The sequence below is a fragment of the Dufourea novaeangliae genome, unplaced genomic scaffold (genome assembly GCF_001272555.1).
Source record: "Dufourea novaeangliae isolate 0120121106 unplaced genomic scaffold, ASM127255v1 scaffold125, whole genome shotgun sequence".
NCBI lineage: Eukaryota > Metazoa > Arthropoda > Insecta > Hymenoptera > Halictidae > Dufourea > Dufourea novaeangliae.
The window spans coordinates 2,564,999-2,588,304 of NW_015374020.1; the positions used below are offsets into that span (position 1 = coordinate 2,564,999).

At 42.4% G+C, this 23,306-nt stretch overlaps 1 protein-coding gene across 1 annotated transcript in view; it reads left to right on the forward strand.

The window, feature by feature from the left end:
• The first annotated feature begins 1,315 nt into the window (after positions 1–1,315).
• The window catches only part of LOC107189123 (phosphatidylinositol 4-phosphate 5-kinase type-1 gamma-like), a 35,399-nt gene continuing 13,408 nt past the window's right edge, over positions 1,316–23,306 (forward strand). Inside the window, exons 1-14 of the mRNA XM_015577597.1 lie at positions 1,316–1,697; positions 3,439–3,473; positions 7,061–7,189; positions 7,375–7,623; positions 7,756–7,908; positions 8,003–8,167; positions 8,247–8,462; positions 8,651–8,877; positions 8,967–9,099; positions 9,361–9,448; positions 14,499–14,561; positions 18,249–18,326; positions 20,235–20,288; positions 21,187–21,582. Of these exons, the coding sequence (XP_015433083.1) occupies positions 1,586–1,697; positions 3,439–3,473; positions 7,061–7,189; positions 7,375–7,623; positions 7,756–7,908; positions 8,003–8,167; positions 8,247–8,462; positions 8,651–8,877; positions 8,967–9,099; positions 9,361–9,448; positions 14,499–14,561; positions 18,249–18,326; positions 20,235–20,288; positions 21,187–21,582 (2,098 nt within the window). The 5' untranslated portion in view covers positions 1,316–1,585. The remainder of the gene's footprint in view (positions 1,698–3,438; positions 3,474–7,060; positions 7,190–7,374; positions 7,624–7,755; positions 7,909–8,002; positions 8,168–8,246; positions 8,463–8,650; positions 8,878–8,966; positions 9,100–9,360; positions 9,449–14,498; positions 14,562–18,248; positions 18,327–20,234; positions 20,289–21,186; positions 21,583–23,306) is intronic.

Genomic DNA, 23,306 nt, shown 5'->3' on the forward strand with positions numbered 1-23,306 from the left:
ACACGCGGGTATCTTTGTCGTGCCTCCTCAGTAATCTATCGCGCATAAACTACTCGGCGTAATGGCCAACGCGTGTGACATCGTTCGTGTTAATTGCAGGTTGTTTCGGTCGCTCGAGAATCAGACGAATATTAACCTCTTTCTCATAATTCTGATGACCTTTCAATATTCCGCACGAAATCACGCCGATTATGGTGAACAGGATCATTCTTTGTATTGTAATTTTCTTGGGGATCCATTTCCATTTAACCATCGTGGGACTGAAATAACGAAGAATTTATTTTAAGGGTATAGATAAAATTTTAAGAAAATTTCTTACATGTATACGCATTGTCCGTGTTATCGATGAATTTCGTCACGTTAATGACTGCGATTAAAAAGTCATTTTAAAGCGACAGATAATTTATGCATTGATCGTTTAAACCAAACGTGGTACCATTAACAACTTCAGAGACGATATTTTGATTTGCTACGTTCAGTTTAGTTGTTTACTAAACAGACAAAATTTATGTATTCATAGTACAAGGAAAAAGTCCTTTAATTACAATCGATAACGTTTTACTGTGTTTTCAACCTAGCAAAACTATGAGATAGAGAAAATAAAATAAATCCGCGTTCACATCGTGTATAAAACGTTACACACCAGGCTATAAAAGATCTCACTCGTACTTTACATTTTACAATTCACGTGTCACGCACGGTGTCGTTCGTGCACGTCAACTCTCACGCGAATCGACTTTCTTTTAATCGATCTGCTCTCGGTCATTTAAATACCATTCACACACGTTCATTGATAAAACTCGTCGAGGCTGATTTCCACCGTTACTTACATAACGTTACATTTCGTCATTGCTTTCCTATATTAGTTTGTATCCTCTATCATGAGACAATCTCTATTTCAAGCCGGATGCGGTCATCGAGTCATATTCGTGATCTTCCGGTGAAACAACATTCCGCCAGTGAACCTACTGTCGGTAAACACCTCACAAAATCCCGCCTCACCTTCCAAACGAACTCTTTTGACATCATCCAATCACTTGTACACCTTCGAAATTCAATACTATACATAAATAACCTTCCCGCAAAATTCAGGCAAGCAAGACAAAGCATTCCCGACAAAAACAAACCGAACAAAGCATTCTTTCAACGGATGTACATTCAAAGCTCGATAGAGTTCGCCAGTTGCACGTCAGATGTCGTTCGTGTCGCGTCAAGATGGCGTCCGGTCAATAGGCGAATAGCAGTGAGGCCGGAGGCGCTCTCGAGGTTCGTGGGTGTTCTCAGCCCGGAGCTGGAGAGGCTTTTGGGGGCTGTCGCGGATCGGTGACATTTTTTTTGCGTGTGCCACGGTGGTACAAAAGAAACCGGCTGGACACGCGAGTGCAACGAGTAATGTTCGAGGGAGTGAGCGTCACGTACGCGTCGCCCTGAGGTGCGCCGTGTGTTCCGCGGAACTCGAAAGATGCTGGCGTGCGAAGCGACGACAGAGGAGGCGCGTTCGCGAAACTGTCAGGAAGATCGTCGTCGCGGCCGTACGTGAGTCAGTGCGTTCTCGTTGGATCGAAAGAAGGCACGCACGTACAAAATGGCTTCGGGCGACAATGTGGATGTGATCGAGGTGGTCGAGACAAGCTTCACGGTGCCGGCCCAGACCGTGGACGACCATCTCAGGCCGGAGCAGTCCACGGACGAGGACAGTGAGTAAAACATCTTTTGTCTATCGTCGTCGTCGCCGACGGCTGCTCGTCCCGTCCGCGTCCAAATGTCACGAACCTAACCTAGAAAAGTAAACGCGATTCCTGACGCGCTCCCCGGGGCGTCGCTTCCATGTCTCGCCGTCGTGCTCGCGCGCGGCGAGACACGAACAAGAGGAGGATAGGCGTGATCGATCGATTCCGGACGATCGGATTTTCATTTTGCTTCCGCATGCCCGCGCTACGCTACGCACGTTACGCCTCGAGCCGTCGTGTACGAGCTGCCCCTACGGGGCTACGCCGAGCTAATCCAGTTCGCGAGGTGACAGCTGATGGGTGTCACCCGTCGCGTCCTGTGGTAACGGAGATGGCCAATGTTCTTCCATACAGTTGGCAGTAACGATTGTTAGTGTGCCCGTTAAGTAGACCCTGAACAAATGGGCCCTATTGATGCCCGGTAGGATATCAGGCTGGGGGAGACCATATTCCCTTTTAACGCCTCGGAGTGATCTGAACTGGTAACTTAACGACAGTTCTTTGCGGTAGTAGAGGTAGTTGGAAATTTTAATTGGCATTTGCAGTTCTGGTATTTCTTCCTGCGTTTAAATGGCATTGAATTAGAAAATATTGAGGTCGGAGTTTAGATAATTAGCATGGTCCAGGAGACATCACAGCTCATGCTTTCAGCCAATTCCTTTTGTACCTGGACACCAAACATGAGTATTGTAGCTCGTCGCCGATTTTACGGTCACACTATATTTGTTCCTCCAACAATACAGTGAGCAACGAAAGTATTCAAACGATAAGATATTCGGAGGTGCATTACACATATAAATATTGTATTAGCTGCACTATTCACTATTTTTTAATAGTCGTTTTTTTTAAAATGGCGATTTTTGAGACCCAAGAAAAAACATTATTGAAATTACTGTTTATGATAAGTATAGTTAATATCCCTACAGTTCAAGGCCACAGAAATAAAATGATCATGCAAAATATCGCCTCGTACAGTCTTCATTCTGTCAAAAACAAGATTTTAATCATGAACGAATTTTACAGAGCCAAGTCTGGCCAGTCAGTAGTCAAAATACTGAATCTTCAGTATTTATTACTTCCTTGAATGAAACATTGCCCATCTCCGTGCACCAGCCAGCCGCGTCGACCGGTCCGAAATCTCTTTGTCCTTTCCGTGGTACCCTACCATCGTCCAATCATCGTCGGCGACCCGTAATAGAATTACTTTTCTCCGACCGTGGCCAAACGCTGAATCAACTTCCACGAAAATAATGATACACGCGGGTCGCGAGTTTCTTTTTCGTTCGAACACGCGTGGTGGCGAAAGTTTTCACGAGACCTGACGACGGTCGAATGACGACCGTTGAAATTTCGTGCATATTAACGGGGTCAACGGTATTACCCCCTCCAAAGGGGGGGCTTAACCGTGTGTCAATAGCGAAGAATCGGTTGCACCCGGCGTGTGCTGCACGACTTTCGTTTTTGTGAACTCGGTTAACGTTCCACTTTCTCGCCTCTTTCCTGGAATATGCATCGGTAACTAAAACTGATCGCACGTCGAATCGTCGCGGTGCCCCGCCGTTAGAAACGGGACTCTCCGGGCTTCATTCACTAATGGCGATACCGTGTGTCGGTGTATGGGTTGCGGGGCCGCCGACTGTTACGTGACCTTATTTCCATGCGACACTGTGTATACGTATACACGCCTGCAATTTTCGATATGTTACAGATAAATCCACGGGGGACAAGATGACGGTGCTTGACGTAAGTACAACAAAAAAAAAAAATTCTTCTGATATTTTCGCTGAGCCGATACGTGCCCGTTTTTCCGCGTCACACGTAGATATTGGTATTGACACTCTCGCCAAAGGTCTCTGACGCGGTGCGCGCCGGTGAGCAAGAGACAGATAACCAGGGTGGAACGTGGTTTTACGTGGGCAAGTTTATCGAAATTCTCGCGAGCGGGGGAGGTGCTGTATATCGCTCTTCCGCTCCACTGGCGTTATTTATTTGCATCGCTTTATTAACACGTTTCGTAATGCATTTATTTAGACGGTCGTGGCTAACGAGTGGTGTTTGTAGAGGCGATAAGAAAGTTGGAGGATTCTTTTGTTATCTAGGGAAAAACAATTTTTCGCTTTATTCTTGGAATACATCCGATAGAAAGTACGTTCTGTTATAAATATTTTGCTGAAATTTTTATGGTACAGTTATTTTTTGTGTATTTTAAGTCACGAGTACTTTTATGTATTTTGAGCGTTTTTTTACTGTGTATCGTTTAGTCGTACTTGTAGGTGGTAACAAAGCGGAGTAATATTTGTAGACCTTTGGTTTTAATGTATGAATTTTTGTTGAGAAGAAATTGTGACCGATTGGATTCCGATGTGGTTAATAAATTAATGGTAATAATATCTACAGCTAATGATACACTTATCTCTTCGAGGACGTTAGTTAATCATGACTGAGGATGAAAATATTATAGTATCGTACTGAGAAAATTCTTTAGGAAGAAAGGTTTTCCAAGACTAGAGTGAGTGCTCCAAACGTTTGAATGATAAGGTAAATAGAGAAAGAAATAAGTACTTAGAACTGGGACGTAAAGGAGTCAACATTTCTTTCAGTCATTATATTTGAATATAAACCAACTGAAACTATTTGTTCATAATACATGAATAATTTGGATACTTATGCTAATTCATATTTTTATAAACCAATTTACAAAAGCTGCAATTAATGAAGAAGTTATAGCTCCTATTGAATGTTTGACAGAGGTGATATAAAATAAAAACTTCACTGATTTTTATTAATAGTCTCACGTCATCGTATGCATAATATTCACAGTCTAGACGCTACCATATTAATGGTAATTATCAGAGATGAACGATTATGGAAAAACTTCATTTTAACATCAATATTACATTCCTATCAATTTATTACTGTCAAAGAATATCTACAGTATCCATTTAGTGTATTTTAGCTGTAATTGTTAATGTAACAAATACAAGTCCTTTCACTTCCACGTTCTTACTGTAGAATTACATCCAGCCCTATATGTATAGATTTCAATTATACATATAAACATATCGTTTGATATGACTAGACGTTACATAAATCCAAAGATTCTCGTTATTTATGTAATACAGGTGTTTTCATCGGTGCTCGATTCGAATGAAAAATCGTCACCACTAAAGTAACGTTGCCACGCTCAGCTATAGTCCACGGATAGACACGTTATGCAAGGAAAATCCTTGCTATCTCCAGCTGTGTTCGACTCGCTCATTTTCACACGTTTCATTGTTGCGCTCGCGGAACGTCTCGACGATGACGCGTCGGTTTTATGCGTTCAAGGTATTGTCTTCGACCAATCGGCCTCTGGCAGTTCCATCTGCAATCGTGAATGCCTAGAGAGAGAAAGTTTATGAGAATACAATCCAGCAGAATCAATTGATTCATCCTGCTAGTCTATTTAAATTTTTTGATCGTCATTTTCGACATCTCTAAATTATATTGCAAGAGAATTTGCTCCAATTAACTACTTCACAGATTCTTTTTCTTTTTATTAAATGTTTGGGTAGCTTTCCATTCACTGTGATTATATTATTTAACATTGGAATTTTTATCACATGGCGGTCACCGTTGAATATATTCATAAAATATTTATAGAAAATTATATCTGTATAGGCTATTTTATAAACACAAACTTCGCAAAAAAATTCGTCTGTTAATGCATCTATTAAATTAGAGTTGTATAAACCTCTGTTAAAATGTTGGTTTAATTACGTCGGATACATTTGTAGATACCATATATGTACACAATCCGCAATCTAATTTCTACTAAGTTCCATCATGGTCAGGATAAAATAAGAAGCACGTCGAAGTTAATTAAATCTAATCGTGTTCAGAGTGTCCTATAAATACGTTAAGTCTAATTGTCGCATTGAAAAATTCAGACTGCCCAGAAACGATTTCGCCATCCACCAATATCTCATCGTTTTTTCAATTTTCCGCGAAGGTTTCAGTGCCGCGCGTGTAGAAGCGACTCGACGGGACTAGGAATCTATCGATTCCCTTTAATTTCCTGTCAATGGTCGGTCGGATGGCCTCGGTCCGTAGCTATCGCGCGTCAACTCCCATTCACCGAAAATCGTGTCTATTTTTACCGTGGACGCGTTAATCAATCCGCCGTCGAACGCGCATACCCACGACCAAGATCGTATACGCGTCGATTACGAAGCTTCTTTCTTGCGATTGTACGCACGTTTCCTCGATTCGACCGCTCACTGCCCCCGTTCTTATCAACGAGGCTACACTTCGACAAGATAGGTTCCCCGTCTTCTAAGAAAAATAAACGCTGGTGCGCGCGTCCCTCGGTCGGTGAACAAACACGAATCATCCGAGGAACGTTGTAAATAAGACGGTCGAAGTGGTGGTGGGGGGGTCGAGATGAACCGACCCCTAGAAGAGACTAGAATAGTCACGTAATTATTCACTCGAATGACGCATAAGCGCTCTTTGGGCACTTCCGACCGTGTTTGTCTATCCGATGGACTGATGCCGCCGCGAGACGAGAGTTATACCTGACCTGGTTGAATTTCGAGAATACATCATATTCCCTTTATATGTATATCTACACTAGGTGTAGTGTGATTATAGCGAGGTGAGGTTACGTTTCGTTCGATTTTCAGTAGGGACAAAGGTGGACAGTAATGAGTAGTCTATCGATGGTTATGCAGAATGATATTTTGGTACACTGTAAATCTGAACAGAGTTATAATAATTGTTATTGGACCAGTGAAACAAGGTCATTATTAGAATGTATTAGTTGATTTATTTAGTTGACTCCTGTACAGTGACAAATAATATGAATCTAGGGATGAGTAGACTGCAGATTTCCTGCATCTATGGTATATGGGAATGTATCGAATAGAATGAGATGAAGTTTTAATGAAATTTAATAAGAGCTCTGATTTCTTTAAGTTGTTATAAAATCATTGGTAGAGAATAGAAATAGACCAGTAGAACCGAAGTACAATGACATGTCGAGAATGGCCGGTGTTATTATAATGGTTGGAAATCAACTGAACACGTTTATATGAGGGACAATATTATAGAACCGTTCCGAATGGGCCTTTAAATCACGCAGCAGGTAATCCTGTTCGAATATTTTCAGTAGAACTAAAGGCGGAAGGGCAGGATTAGGTGGGGGCGGATGTAATAAACCCAGTTAATCAGTCAGCTTTTGCTTGGTCGTCTGTCGTAGATTTAAATTCTGCAATATATTGTTCGCGAACGAAAACTGAATACCCGTTAATACAGGTGACGTTGCCATAATTTCATCGTGTTGTTTGCAGAGCTCGGTAACGCAGCATGGCACCACAGGACTCAAAACCCCCGCGGGGGTGTCGAGGAACAAATCGGAACGAGAAAGAAAGATTGGCCACAGGAGAGTCGGAGTCGGAGGCGAAATCACGTACAAAAAGGTGGGTATAGAATTACTGTTGAAATATTAATCATTTAAATTCCGATCTTATAGGCTGAAAATCGTGATAAACGCTCAAATTGATGTTAAGGGGAAAATAATACTCGAATAGTATTTCTTTCGTATAAACCGTTGGAAACAAGGGATAGGAAGATTTCAAGGTTGCTCTTTCATTTTATCGCTTAGATCCAAACGACACAAATCATGGGATCGATACAACTGGGCATCCAGCACGCGGTGGGCGGCCTGGCGAGCAAACCGGAGCGTGATTTGCTGATGCAGGACTTCATGACCGTGGAGACGACGAACTTCCCCAGCGAGGGTTCGAATCACACACCGGCTCACCACTTCTCCGAGTTTAAGTTCAAGAATTACGCACCCATTGCATTTCGCTACTTTCGAGATCTCTTCGGTATCCAACCCGACGACTTCTTAGTGAGTACAGAAAACCTGTAATCCTATATTACGAAAGGAATGATGATGGATCTCGATCTTGAAGGAATTCCTCCACACACACAGATGTGGTCTTAACACGCTTCCGTTTAATCGTACTCTTTGAATATTCAGATGTCGATGTGTAGCGCCCCGTTACGCGAATTATCGAACCCCGGCGCCAGCGGGAGTATCTTTTACCTAACGGATGATGACGAGTTCATCATAAAGACTGTGCAACACAAAGAAGGAGAGTTTTTGCAAACGCTTCTTCCTGGATATTACATGGTAAACCATTTAACCCGCGTGATTTATCGTAAACGTTGTCTTCTGGATGCCAGTGGCGATATTCGTGGACACCTTGTTTTTTTTTTCCTTCCAGAATCTAAACCAGAACCCGAGGACGTTACTGCCAAAGTTTTTCGGGTTGTATTGCTATCGTTGCAATAGTAAAAACGTTAGATTAGTCGCTATGAATAATCTTCTGCCCTCGGCGGTCAAGTTGCATCAGAAGTACGATTTGAAAGGGTCAACGTACAAACGAAAGGTATAAACTCCACGAAATATCCTTCCTACACAAGTCGATTATCTTCGCGCGATTCAACGAGCATTTTCTCGACATTCAGGCGTCTAAAACGGAAAGATCCAAGTCGTCTCCTACGTACAAGGATTTGGACTTCATGGAGCACCATGCTGAAGGGATCTTCCTGGAGGCGGATACTTATAGCGCTTTGGTTAAAACGATTCAGAGAGACTGTCGTGTGTTGGAGAGCTTCAAAATTATGGACTACTCGTTGCTCGTCGGCATTCATAATCTCGATCAGGCGGCGAGGGAGAAAACGGTATGTGTGCTACAAAATTACGCTAAACTATTACCCAGTAGAAATCAAATTCAGCCATGAAAATTATAATTCACTAAACTCTACGTACGAGATTCCAAATCACTTATCCTACCTGATTTTGTAGCTACCATTGTTACTTATATGAATATACAACATCCTGCAGAAAGTGTGTGACTTTTGTGTTACAGCAGGAGCAGAGGTTATCGGCCAGCGGGGACGAAGAAGTCGGCGACGTCCCCGGCGAAAGTGCAGGATTCATTCAAGCGGAAAGGGAACGGGAAAGGGAGGACAGAATAGGTGGCAACGCTCTGAACCGATCGAGAAGCATAAACCGGCAAAGGTTGGTCGCGCATAGTACCGCTATGGAGAGTATTCAGGCTGAAAGCGAGCCGATAGACGCGGAGGACGATGTACCGTGAGTATCACCGTTCCGATCCCCTTACAATTGTATACACCACGGATACTCTAATAACGTGTTTTAATTACGGTTACTGTTGCTAGCAGTCCAGGTGGGATCCCAGCTCGCAACGCCCGTGGCGAACGGCTTTTACTCTTCCTCGGTATCATTGATATTTTGCAAAGTTACAGGCTTAAGAAAAAGCTCGAGCACACATGGAAATCTATGATACACGACGGTGTAAGTAACATTCATATATTTATCCTAATGAAATTGCGTTACGTTACGACCTTGATGTACGTTGAACACTGTCCCTCTATTTTCGGGGACTGCACAAGGCATACATACCTAATACTCGGGGTAACCAACGAACTTCGTATTTTAAAAATAAAAGTTTCACTTGTCTTCGTTGTATCTTAACCGATATACATGTATATTTCTGTTAGGTATCAATGATGGAACGGTTTCGTTTGTTTTTTTTTTTTTCATGTTTCATCACAGGATACCGTATCAGTACATCGACCAGGCTTTTACGCGCAACGCTTTCAAGACTTCATGGCGAAGACAGTATTCAAGAAGATACCGTCACGTAAGTACCATCCCAATCAGCCTCTTCTAACAAACTTGACCTCAATGTTAACACTGAACAAGGCTCATTCCTAATTTGTAACCGGTCTCCTTTTCGATCAGTTCCACTCGGTCGTTCTTATCATTTTTTGGATTGCTTTCCGGATCGACGTTTCGTGCCCTAGTAATCGCCGATTTCGATTTTTGGCTTCTATCTCTCTCGTACGAAGCATTAAAAAAAAAGTACAAGTGAAATTCTAGGCTTTAAGTAGAGTAGCGGATACTTGTAACGGACAAGTATTTTTATCGCCGGCTGAACGTGAATTAAAAACGACTGTTTCTTGTTTTATAGTAACGGCATCGATTACTGTGATTCCATTTATTATTATATACGATGCAATGTTATCGCGTGGTACCTGTCGCTGAACGAGAAAGTGAACGAAAATTGAGAAAAACGAGAGAACGTATTCTTCGTGACGTATTTTGCAATCGTGTGGCCAGATAGGAGAAGCAGGGCCGGAGTTTGATCATTTCAATCGCGATAGCGAACTAGAGTGAGAGAGAAAAAATGGCTCAAAAACGGTACTTAACGCGCGTATATTATTCTGCCGTTTACGATTAAGTAGTGACATAAATTGTCTTGTTACGTAAGATTCCAGTTCGTATAGAACAGTAAGCCATAAGCTAGGGTTACATATACACACATATATATATATATATTTTTTAGCTTCTTTATTAATACGAATCGCCATTACCGGAATGTTAAGATTCCATTCAATTCGGTGACGCTTAATTTCGTTCGTTCGTTCCTGATGGACGAATCATATTATAGCATATCGAGCCCGCGGTTCTTAGCGGACCTGTTCGATTATACGAACGCATTTGGATCCCGGTGTGTACAAGTTCATAATCGAGATCTCGAGCCAACCGATCGAAACTATTCTTTTTTCTTTCTTTTTTTTTACCGTCGTACGCGCACATCGTTCTTTCTTTTTAATCCATATTTTTAAGACGATCGAAGCGAGAATGAGCGAATCTGTTTCACTTTATTTTCTCTCATCCACACATCATCATCATCGCCATCATCGTCACATGAAACAAATTTAGCCGTCCATGAAAGATTCTAATAATCGTAATAGTGACTTAAGGTAAAAGAAGAACAAAAAGAAAAAAAAACAAAATAATAATAACTGCAGAGAATGCGATAAATCCTGTGCGGATATCCGAAAACCACGCACGATTATTGACTGCACTCATGTGTCAGCTTGCGAGCTTCCCTCTAGCGAGTCCTGTTTTCAAATCATGATAAATGAGAACGAACAATTTAAAACGTTCATCATCAGCAGTCCCTGCCCCGACGTAAATGTTTCGGATACCTGCATTTCCTTCACGATTAATGCTGTCGATTAAACATCTTTGATTAATTAAATGTGTCAGTTGGTCACCATTGGGTTCTTTTTGTTTTGTTATTTTTTTTTTTTCTTGGTGTAACTAATCGCTAACACGATGCACACACATGGTTTTCAGAAACGTTTAATTTTCTCACGACACCACTCTCCACATTCTTTTTCATTGTTCGTATCAAAAGTTCTCGACCTCATTGTTCCGGTGTCACGTTTTGGTTTCAATGATCGACCCCTCAGTCCGGTTGTAAAGTTCATTGACGAGCACAAAATATGACCAGTCCACTGGTGTCCACATACGTAGCTGAGTATTTTATGCATCGAAGCCAGTATCGTTGATTTCGTTCGAATGGCAACCAAACAGAGGAATAACCGTACGAAATCGTGCGTGAAACACAACGGTTTTGATAATAGGCGTAAGGTTCCCGCGCGAGGCGCACCATTGTAAAGACGATTCCGTGTTTTGCCGTTTCCGAACGTTGTTGCCGTCCCCATATACTCACGGAACAATCAGGGAGTCGAAACCGAAATAATTGCGTTGTCGATTACAATCTTGGTCTACGAGACTACCAAAATGTTGGTTACCTCTCCATCGAAATATGTGGGAGAATTTTCAATCGATTTTACGATACGAGTTCAATCTGTAGTGGAATACATCAGTATTGATAATTAGGTTAATGTTAATTTTAAAATTGGAAATTAACTAGAACATCACGGTCAGAATTTCGATTTTCCTCCGATAGAAAAAAATTTCGATTTTCTCCCAATTGAGAAAAATTTCGAATTTGATTACGAATGAATCGATTCAGGTGTTATAGGTGAGAAGTATCGATGATCTTAGAATTACGATTATTAGATAACTAGTGAACCGCGTCTGGTTGTGTGTTTCGCTTTCGACTGCCTGGCGTTTAGTCAGCCTGTATATCGTGTGATTTCAAGTTCGAAGTTCCTTGTTGATAAACGACGTGCCAAAGGTTTTGTAAGACTATCCGCGAGCCTCGTGTTCCTAGTAGTTGTACAGGGTAGACACCCGGTTGCAGAGCTTTCTATTTTACACGACCGTCGCGAGAACAATCCAATGACAGCTCGTCGAAGCTTGTCATTAAGAGGACGGCGTGTCACCGATCGCACAAAATTCGAAATTTCGCGTGCCAGTGATCCGGTAGAGATCGTTCGAGGAATGGAATTTCGGAGGGAGGAAAAAGTACTTCTTTCTTTTTCTTTTTTTTTTATCTTTCTTAAATATGCATTCGAATGATTTTTGTGCGATTTACGATCGACGTAAAAGTGTCCTCGAGGCGTGTACAGTGTCGAGTATATATATATATACATACATATATATATTTTGGCAAAGCTAGTTGGTATGGGTGTGCCAGTGAGAGAGTATGAGCAAGCGTATGAGAGGGAGAGAGATGGTAGAAGTAGAAAAGTTCTTTTTTATTGTGAAAAATATTCAGCTATCGGCTCAACGTGGACACCAATGTACATATTTATATATTTTGCAATAAACATTTTCGCTGTTTACCAACTTCATTTCATTTACAAAGCCTACCCGTACACTTCATTTTCTTCAACCGTTCTCTTTTTTTACTATCCTCCACTGTGTGTTACCACTAAACTGACCACTGTCACTGCTACCGCTATCGTTATCATTGGGCTGTCGCAGGAATTCTATTTAACACCGAAACAACGTTCAACTAATCAGCTAGAACTTCCTGATCTTTTTCATCCCTAATTCAACCCATCTAAGTTCCTCGATTGTAGACTGCGTGGCATAACTATAAAACCACCCTAAAATTATAGTTATGCCAAGCAGTACATTTGTAACAAGTTTCCAGTTATCCAGTTACTTTCCTCTTGTTAAGAAAATTGCACGGTCTTCCAAGAGTAAATTGCGATCTAACCACAATTTAAAATCAAATTACGATTGGAGCAACGTGAACTGTCTGTTCGAGGTCACCACCCCCCACCATCGAAATTAACGACTTCCACATCTCTGTGTTTTCTCGTGACGTAAAAGAGGGAGGAGCATATCATGATGTGATGCATGATAAGGAAAGTGACCTCGAACAATGTACAGTATAAAAGCTCGTCGACTCAAAATATAACGCAAGAATTTCTGCTACAGACCAATACCACTATCTAACACTATATTTCATCTACTGTACTACTCACATCCCCCTCATCCGTAATCATGGTCACGTCTGAACTTTATTTTCTGCACCACAATTCGCGTTTCCACTTTGTGTACTGTCTTTAACTAGCGTATCATGCGGTATGTGTTTGTTGTTTGTGTTTTAACGTATATACGTTTAACTAGGTTACTTTTACCGATGTTGACTACCGATATCCCGAATCGACATCACGACTAACTGAGACGATCGATACCGTGTTTATATCACTTCGTTTATCTTTGCGTTTCATTCACAACACACGAGAAACAGCTCGTGTAGCGAAAACCTGGATTATCCGAGCGGATCGCGTAACGTGGTCAAAATTAGGGTAAATGTTATGTTTAGGGAATGCAGCTCCGATAACCTTCACCTTGACATGTGTTGCACTCTTCTGAGTACACCCCAAAGAAGTTTTAGCCGTCGCTAGTTTTTAGTTAATAGTTATTAGAAAAAAAAATTTGCAATATATACCAGTTATTTTAAGTATTGAAAGGCAATTGTCCGAAACCAACTCTGAATTAAATTTTTCTTGAGCAGTCTCTAACCAACTCCGATCAGTAAAATGTTTCAGAATTGGTTAGACGTAGTTCAGGAGGAAGTCATTTATAGTAGATTAAAGACAGTTCAAGAAAAAGGTGTTATAGTTCTGTCAATAACTTTTTAATAAACACCATTTGATAACTGGTTAAAACTTCTTGAGGATTATTTAGAAAAGTGTCCTTCAATCCATATCAAGGTCACGGTCATCGGAGCTGCGTCCCCTAAACGTAATTTTTACCAGAAGTAGATACACGAACGGAATTTCATCCAGCAAACAGTCGATTTGTTGCCTCCGAACCCGAGCACTTTCTACCGTTAACGTCAGATTTAAAACTCTATCGCGCATCAAATTAAAATGCAATTAGAAATCGTTTCGAGATGCAATGGAATTCAAGGCGACCGAGTAAAAGGAACAGACGAAAAACGATGACGAGCTCCGCGGAAAACGAGTTGGCGAGACTAACGACGTTGCCGTTTCGAGACGAAAAAGAGAAATAAATCATTAATGTTTCTGTGATCGAGATCCAGGTCAGTGTTCCGCCGGTCAAGGTTTCACCTGGGTAAAAATACGCTCGAATAATCGCGATTCCGCAAAGACGAGTCGTAAGCAGAAATCATTCGGAGGGTTGGGTGGGAAACAATTGAATTTCTCGATAGGATAAACGACACGCTGTCACCCCCTTGACGATGACGATAGAATGACACTTGATCGTCGCTTTGTTTTCTTTGTCTCTATATTTCTCTCTGTCTCTCTCTATCTGTCTGTTTACCCACGACTTTGATCCAAAGCAAGAACGTATGACCCCCTCGCCCCCCTCGCTTTCTAATTGTTGTTGCTATTTAATTCTCGGCAGTCCCTAATTGATCGATCGATCGATTTTTTAAAATAATTACCACCCAATGACCTGATCTGACCTGCTACCGATCGCAAACTCGAAAACTCGAATACCAAAAGTGGACCTGCCTGAGATTAAGGGGAATCATCGCAAATTCCGTAACCTCGTCACCAGCTACATAGGTAACTTTGTCTGTCTGTCTGTCTCTGTTAGTCCGTCTGTCTGTCTGTCCAATTTTGTATGGTTGTACACACGTATGCTCGTTTTCATTTTTTTCTTTTTCTTTCATTTTTCATTTCTGTTTTCTACTGTTTCTGTCTAACCGATCTTTAAACGGAGTCTATGCTTGTAACTCGCGTGATCCTTTCTCTCACACTCTGTCTCGTAATCTTTTTTGTTATACGCGCTTTGAATTTGCTTTTTCACCATCCTCGCCGTTCCCTCGACCCTTTATGAACTTTCCTTCGGTATGCATCGTCGGATCGATTATGTTTTTAGACGCTTCTTTCCTTGTTTTCCATTTGGCATAAATACAGTCTACGCTCGAAACGACTTGTCTTGTGAATTCAGTGTGTGTAGAGAATTGTGTACACCTTTTTGATTGAACATCCATTGTGGCATGTGATAAGTACGATATACCTTTTTCCAATAGTATTTCTAGATGTAAGAGATTGTACAGACCCGTAATTAGGAAAGATTGCAACGAGTTTTCTTTCGTTGACCGTGACGTTCTCTGTTCGATATACATTCGGACAGCCTTGTGTGATCCGTTGTTCCTTTGAATGTTGTTTTATTGAGGTATGCGTATCTGGTTTGGAATCTTGAAGTTCATTTTCTTTTTCGATTTTCATTCGTTAATCTCCTCTCCTATTGTTTTTCTTTTAGATAAGATGTTCGTTTTCGTGTCTGTAATTTAGCACTCGTATCTGCGACATTGAACTGCAACGCTTCTTTGATTATCTTTTTCATCCCTCTTTTGATCTGAAACTCTCTAAATATAAACATTTGTAAATCATGATACCTGTGCGTGTAGTTGTACGACTATACAGGTTATGTCTCAATTGTTTGCATTCTCAGAGAATTTACCAAATATTTCTGCCAACAATTCGAGGGACGGTCGCGCTTTTCGTAAGCTAAACTTTCCAATAAAAATATACAATGTTTCAAGTTTCGCGATCACCGTCGCACGTATCGCTGGCAAAAGTATCGAACGTGTACAGTTGCAACGAAACAAACCGACCCTCGTATGTTTACCATTCTCTCGAGTCTAATTCTCCGCTGCTTCTGCGATGTCCGTGGGACCTTTCTGTACGCCTGTGGATTTTTCTTCCCTTCTGCTGGATCCACCTTCTCGACACTTCTCTATCTCCTTTTACGCTTCGAACACGTTTCACAGTTTTTTCAAGAACACACGTAGAACCAAGCACCTGCCCTACCATCGAGAACCCTTTTTTTTCCTACGGATCTAGGTCATACTCAACCCTCGAGAACAACCGATTTATCCCGATCCCGCGGTAGAATCTTTCGACATCGATCCCTCCCCACCGACCTTTCGTGAGGATTACTTTTATCGAAGACGTATCCTTGCCTCATACCCTTTGTCATTCAGCCACAATATAGACCCGTGTTTTACCGAATAATTAAAGGATCACGATTTAAGCTGGGGTGCGATCTGTGAAAAGAAGGATTCTCTTGATGAAATCGATCAGTGACAGAGTTGAGGCTGTTTTTGATGAGACAGGGGTAATTGATAAACTTCCGAAAAGCACCCACACCGATCCCGAGTAACCTTCAAAAGTTATAAACCGTCGATCATTGGTATTAAACAGTCTAACCAATTCTAAATGACTTCTCTTCTTTCCAAAAATTTTCTTTGAAAAATTCAGGTTTCTGTGAAAATTACAGTACGTTTTTCAATCGATATTTGTTAATAATTTTTTGATAACCAATGATCGGCGATTTAAATCTTTTGAAGGTCACCCGAGGTAACTACTGTGAACATGATGTTTCATCTTCCTTTAGTTTAATTTAATTTATCGAGAGTGTAATCCTGTGGTATCATCGCGAACAAACAGGAAGAAATTTATTAATACATCTCTCTATAGACACTTTTAATAGGATCCAGAAGATAAAATTGGGGATAACCCAGTGACCCTGAATGTACAATTAATTTTGTCTCTAGCTCCGAGTCTATCGCCTAAGAGCATCCTAAAAGTTTCCGACGCTGAATTCATTCTTAATTTCATTCTACCATGAAAATGGCACTGTTTGTGGCAGCGATAAACCGTTTCAGGAACTAGCAATCCTTGCGTAACCGAATCAACAGCGATGCTCACGGTAGAGCAGATCCCCTGTCTGCTGCACGTCTCGTTACGCGCCTCGACTCTGTCGTTCATTCTTCCCTTTTTCCCTAGTGTGTCAGAATACTTTTCACAGATCCGTGGCATCCCGAGACGCGCGCTTCGTTCTAGTTAACATCGTTATACGGACTTTAATCAGACCTGAACATCGCCGTGCAGCGATAATTTAGTGTGTAGAGCATAGCGTACGAGCCAGGCCGAGCCAGGCCCGACTTCTCGACTACGTTCGCTCGCGATTAGACGCGCGTCGAACATCTCCGAGCTGATTAATCGTGTCCACGTACGTACACGTAATGATATCCCAATGATCGTGTTCCCAGCTAATGTTTCAGTTACACAGAGGCATGTACTTACAGTTTGAAAGAGTAGCTATATACAATCGAACGACACACATACGTAAGGACATAGCGATTAGAGGAAAGAGACCACGACCCCCCTGGATGGACGTGGTGGAGAAAGCTTTCGGTGTTGTCGGCTTGATTATCACACTCGTTTACCCGTCGTCGATATGTCTTTTAGTGATTATAGAGGAAACTAGTTCCTTTCGGGGGAGAAGACGACGTATACACGTGTAGTTTTGCGTATTTGATGTAGAGATACCACTGTCTCCTGGTAATGTAGAGATATCAAAGAAGCGTAGCCATTACGGTGGGAAAGTTAGATGTAGTCGTGGCAGACAGTGCTGTAGCGAGAATTAATTTTGCGCTGGATCTTTCGAAGCATTGCGTCTATGGATGTACCTAAAGTTGGAGGCAATGTGGATCTCAGAGATACACTGATCATTTTGAAATACCAACGAATGTTATACAAAATTCTCAGGTAATTAGAAGACATCAAGAATGTAAGTCATCGATGAGTGTTCGAGACTCCTCGGCACTGAATATTAAATATTTCATAAACTGGTCGCCGTATGCTACTGAAACAAATATCATTGGCTTTCAGAATTCCAAGCACAATCACTCTCTTATGCCTTGTCAGTGCAGGGGAGCCTTCAGACACTCGTCGATGGTTTGCTGTATAAGAAATATCAGCGTACTCTGAGATATTTAAATACTCTAACTATTAAAATACTCTCCCCTACTTGAAAGTAACAATTAGCTCCGGGTCGTAGTCATTGAAATTTTCAGTCACAGACGTTAAATTGCTTCTGAAAGTGCCAGCGCGAACCATACGATTGAAAATGTTCTAATAAATACGGTGCGAAAATAGAATCCCCGTAATGCAATTACACACAGCACTGCGTTCGATGAGGTACGTGGATCGAGCGCAGTGTGAAAACTTTTTCAAAACAAAGTCGAGAAGCTTTACGCCCAAGCTAACACTTGCTACGGTACTGACGTCAGCTTTTGTAGCGTTAACTCGTTCGATTCCCCGCCACCCCCTCGATAGGTGCCGATCTGAGACTTCCAATTAATCGTTCCGATCTCCTCGAGTAAATACGTTATCGATGTCCTGCATATCGATCAACCACGTGGCCGAATTTATAACACCCGACGATTTGTGTTTCAGCGTTGAAACATTCCCCGTCGAAGAGAAAAAGCATCACCAGGCCTCTCAGGCCCCTGGACGGCGACTTCGATTCCACCGGTGAGTCTGTTCACAAGTTTCTCAGCGAAATGTTATTTTTTTTTTCTTTTACAATTATTATATATCTTTATGCTTCCACACAATGGTCTCACGCGACCGGATGTTTTTACCGGTTTTCGGAACCAATTCGGTTACTCCACATTCTAAAATTGTTCAGTTGCGAAAATTACTTTTGGCTGTGCAATGGAATAGAATCGATAAGAATGAAATATTTGATGGAAGAGGTTTCTAAAATTATTTTCAAAAATTATTTTATTCTACAAAGTAGGATCATATATGGAATGATATAAAGTAAGAAAAATATATAAATTGCAAACAAACAATATTTATTATAAATCTGTACATATCTAAAGTATGGGTCTTTAGTGACCCAGCGTCTGCTGATCGAAAGTTAAGAGACTTAGAAAACTGGTAATTGATCGTCTTCAAACCTGGAATAAAGTATTACATTACGTCTAATATTTGCTCCTTCCATCTAAATAATTTCATTCCCAGTCATTCGTACAATCAACAGCAATAAATATTAGGTATATCCTAAATTTCCCTCTAATAATGATCAATCTCGAGCAATATCTCGTGCAACGATCGCACGAAATGGTCTTCGAACGAATCGAAAATCAGTTCGGCGACGGGGCACGGATCACCGCGAATCGATGGAAAAATATACGATCGTTTCCGTTCCGAAAATCGTTTGCGGATGATTCGAACGAAAATCTTCCACGGTTCTATTATTAGCTTTGCGCTGAATTTCACGTGTGTAGCCAGGCACAGCGATCAGCGCAGTAAATTTAGATGCGGCAATCCCACGTTACCCGCTTCCAAAACATTCACCACGGTCCCCATCTGTCACGGATCCAAGAATCCTCACTGAATCGTCCTTTGTCAAGCGTGGCATTCCCCATCCTGAGAGGATACCTACTCGTGTCGCTTTTACGAAGATGGCTCGCGCGTGCTTCCACGTGCGAATGACGTACGCCCTATCGTGTCTCGTGTTGGTAGGTAAATCCACAGTCACATCCTATAATCTGGTACGAATAAAACGGGGACCACCTGAATGGTACCAAATTTTTTGCAGAAAAAATCTCAAACCGCTGAAACGATTATACAGGGTGTTTCGGATCGTTTAATCACTCTGTCAATGTCTTGGTTCTTCCTCGTAATTTGAAAAGTGGAACGTCGGGAAATTTATCTTACCTTTTTTCTGTTTAGAATATTGTTGCTCTGTGACACTTTTTTTTATGAAGTAGATCAGTTTACCCTCTAGGGAGCACAGTTGAAGAGAAATAAAAATAATATGACGAATATCTTCATTTTTCTTTACGACAATGTCACCCAACAGTCTACCGAAGAACCAGGGCGTTCAGAATGACTGATTCACGAAACAACACTCTGTATATTCAACTTATTACTGCACATTTTTTTTATACGGATTAGTATAAATCAGTGATTTATAAAATATCCATGTTAACGTAAAGAAAGAAAAATATTATCCGATTCTGTCTGAAAGTATCGCACATTTCGTTCTGTAACGTATTTGTCTGTCCATCAAACGTTCAATCGGTGTCGATAAACCCGTTCGATTCTTGTCTGCAGACGCAAAGAACGTACGTATACAGCTTTCTATCGTGAATGTCAGTCGAATGCGCGCATTCCGACCATTGAATCCCTCTTGTTTGCCTCGAACGTCCCTTGTTCGAATCCCTATTTTTTTTATTTGCGGACACCCTTCGATCCGTGAATGGACAGAGAGACTTCCGATCGATCGAGAGATTTCATGAGAATTTCAATGAATACGGAATTAGAGCAAAAATACGTCTCGTCCAAGGGTATTGGAAGTTTCTCTGTCCGATCAAGAGTCGCACACATGGTGATACGGTAATTGGTACATGGTGTTATGTGGTGGTTTAGCGGTGCCGACAACCGGAAGTTCGACAATGCATGCTACGTCACCCACGAAGGCCGGTGAGTCTCTCATACGATCACTTACTTTCCTAGTGTCCATTATCATTTCGATTTCGTTCGCGGTCTCAGCTAAGAGAGTCGATTAAATTCCACAGAGACGTTCGTAATTAGGGTCTGTCCTATAAGAGAACTATCGATAGTCGATTATATCCGCGGTGTTCAGAAACATGATCGAGTCATTGTCACAATTCCAACTTGCTCATAATCATTCATTGCTATATTGGTATTAATATTTTATCCGGCGAGAGGTGCAACGTTGCTTCCGAGACCATCGATACCTATCCCGTTCGTTCTAAGCTGCGGCTATCAAAATTACTCTGTGCGGCTCTTAGAACAGCTTTGACGTCCTACCAGCCAGATTTGTATTGTTTATAAATATAGTGTTAAAATAATGTTTTCTGTGGCTCTTGAACATTCAGAAATGTATGAAAAGTATTAAGGAAAGGTTGCTAAATTTGGACCATCGCCCAGGTTGAACCTTACACACAAGTTACAGTAGTGATCAATCCTAGGCGATGGTCAAAATTTGATAACCTTCCCCTATATGTGGATCTTAATAATCGAAGAAGATGCCATCCCTGAGCAATACTCATCACCGATGTAATAATACTGTTTTTTGAACGAAATAACAAAAACCATCTATGGTAAATATCTTTCCCTGCTAAACTGATGTAAACCACAAATAAAACTTAACCTTAGAATCCCAATAGAATCCTCGAAGCAACGTTCCACGTCTCGGCTCGTTCACGCGACCTCTCTCTACCCCGCCCGCCACTGTATCACTCTGACTTTTTACTCCCCCCCTTCACCGTCACTGCGTCGCTGCACAACCCTCGCGACACGAAACCGCCGTTGTCGACCGACCTTCGAACGACCATGGGACACACACGATAAGCAGTCACCCCGACCGATCCAGCGACCAGCACGACCAGCACGGTGATGATGTCCACCGGTTCCGCGCCGATCGCCACCTCCACCCCGGTAAACTTCGCCAGCGGCCCTGTGAGTCCGCCCCCGTTGACCTTGGCCGCGGGTCCGACGACGGCGACGAATCAAGAGCAGCCAACCACAGCCGCCCAACCGACCCCTACGGCCAAGGTCACGACTTATCCAGCGGTTCTGAAGGGCAGAACCGCCGCCAGTCCGCCGAATCCAAATTTGGTACCCTCCGGCAAGATACCGCCCCCTGTCCCGCCTAGGGGCACGGGGGGCCAATCGAGGGCCAGGTCCTCGGAGGAACACCGTGGTGGCCCCGGTACCGCCACCTCGACGTCCTCGATCACATCCAGCCGAGGTGACGAAGCAACCGCAATCACGAGATACCGCTTGCATGACAGTTCGAGCATCCTGCACCACCATCACCACCACCACCACCACATCCCCTCACCATCCGATAACACTTCTATCGCCGTGAATACTACTAACACCGCGACCTACGACCACACCGTCGCATCATCCGTCATCCGTACACACGACGTGAACGCGTTGCATGCCCGTACGTCGACCCCCGCCTACCAACCCCCGCGTTACGACAGCCTGGCGATGATCGAACGATCGATGAACCAGGGAACCGCGTTCGAAATCATCCGCGAAGAGGACACTGGACGAAACGACGAATGGCCAGGGAACATCGAAGAGGATGACGAGTTCGTCAGCGTGGAGAGGGTGAACGGTTCGTACGTGATCAGAACCAGTTCCCATCCGTTCAGACCCGAAAGAGGAAACTTCACGCGACCTGGGAAAACGTCCAAACCGGAAGCCAGACGGATCGCGGACGAAAGTGCCGCGGTGAATCGAAGAACAGACACCATGGCCAAGTTCACGTATTTCTTGAACCCGGCCGCTAGACCGGAGCTAATGAACTACAAGATGTCGAGGAAGGACAAGAAACACTCGGAGACGTATTACGAGAGGATGAAGAGGAAGCAGAAGGAGCTCGAGGCCTCGATCACGACGATCACGACGTTGACAAGACCTGCTGGCGAACACGGGAGGAAGATCGCTGTGGATGCAGAGAGGATCGAGGGGGACAGATCGATTGTGAAGATAACTAGGGAACAAGGGGAGAAAATGATCGACGCGCAGAAGTTCGAGGAACGAAGACGCGAGAGCCGATTGCTGAGGAAGATCAGGGAGAAGTCTGTGCAGAGGAGGCTGAGATTGGCTCCAGAACCGTCCCCTAAGATTCAGACGTTCGATGCTTCGAAGAGGATCGATTGTACCGTAGTGAATTCTCGGAAGAAGATCGAGACGACTTCGAGAACCAGTTACGAAAATGATGACGAGAGATCGGTTGTTCGATCGACCAGTGATGTTCGATCGTTGGGGACCAAGGAAGACAAGGTTGTACACATGAAGTCCGATAAGAGAACGTTTCTTGTTACGAGAATCGAAGAGAGGGCAACAGGGAAATCGAAAAGCATCGAAGTGATGTATTCTTCCGCGGAGGTTGATAGTAAACGAGAGACTAGTCTGACGAGAAAAAACGTTGACAGTGGATCGTCAACGGCCACAGAGGCTTATCAAACGAGCAGGAAGTATTCACGGTCGAGCAACGATAAGATAGCTGGAAGAGTCCGAAATTCGAATAGTTCGATGAAATGGAATTTTAATTCTAAAGACCAGTCGAGAAATACGAATGATAAATTGAGGAGTGGAGTCCAAGAATCTAGTTCTACCAAATTGAAACCGAACACATCGTTCCTGCACGGTTATCGATCTGACGTGACGAAATTTTAACTTGAATACGAATTTATAATGAATAGTAGTGAATATTTGAAGGATTGAATAATCAAACAGCCTGAAAAGATGTTCCTTGAAAATGGAAACCGGAGTCGGAAATTTTCGGACAACATAGAAAAGAATGATTTCGATATACCCAAAAAAAAACGAGACCTACAAATGAATGTTTCTTTCTTGCATGCGCAAAATACACATTACTCTGAGTTATTTATTCGTTCTCGCATCTCATTAACTCGATCTCTCGTGTCAGTTTTGTAATACGATGATCACCATCCC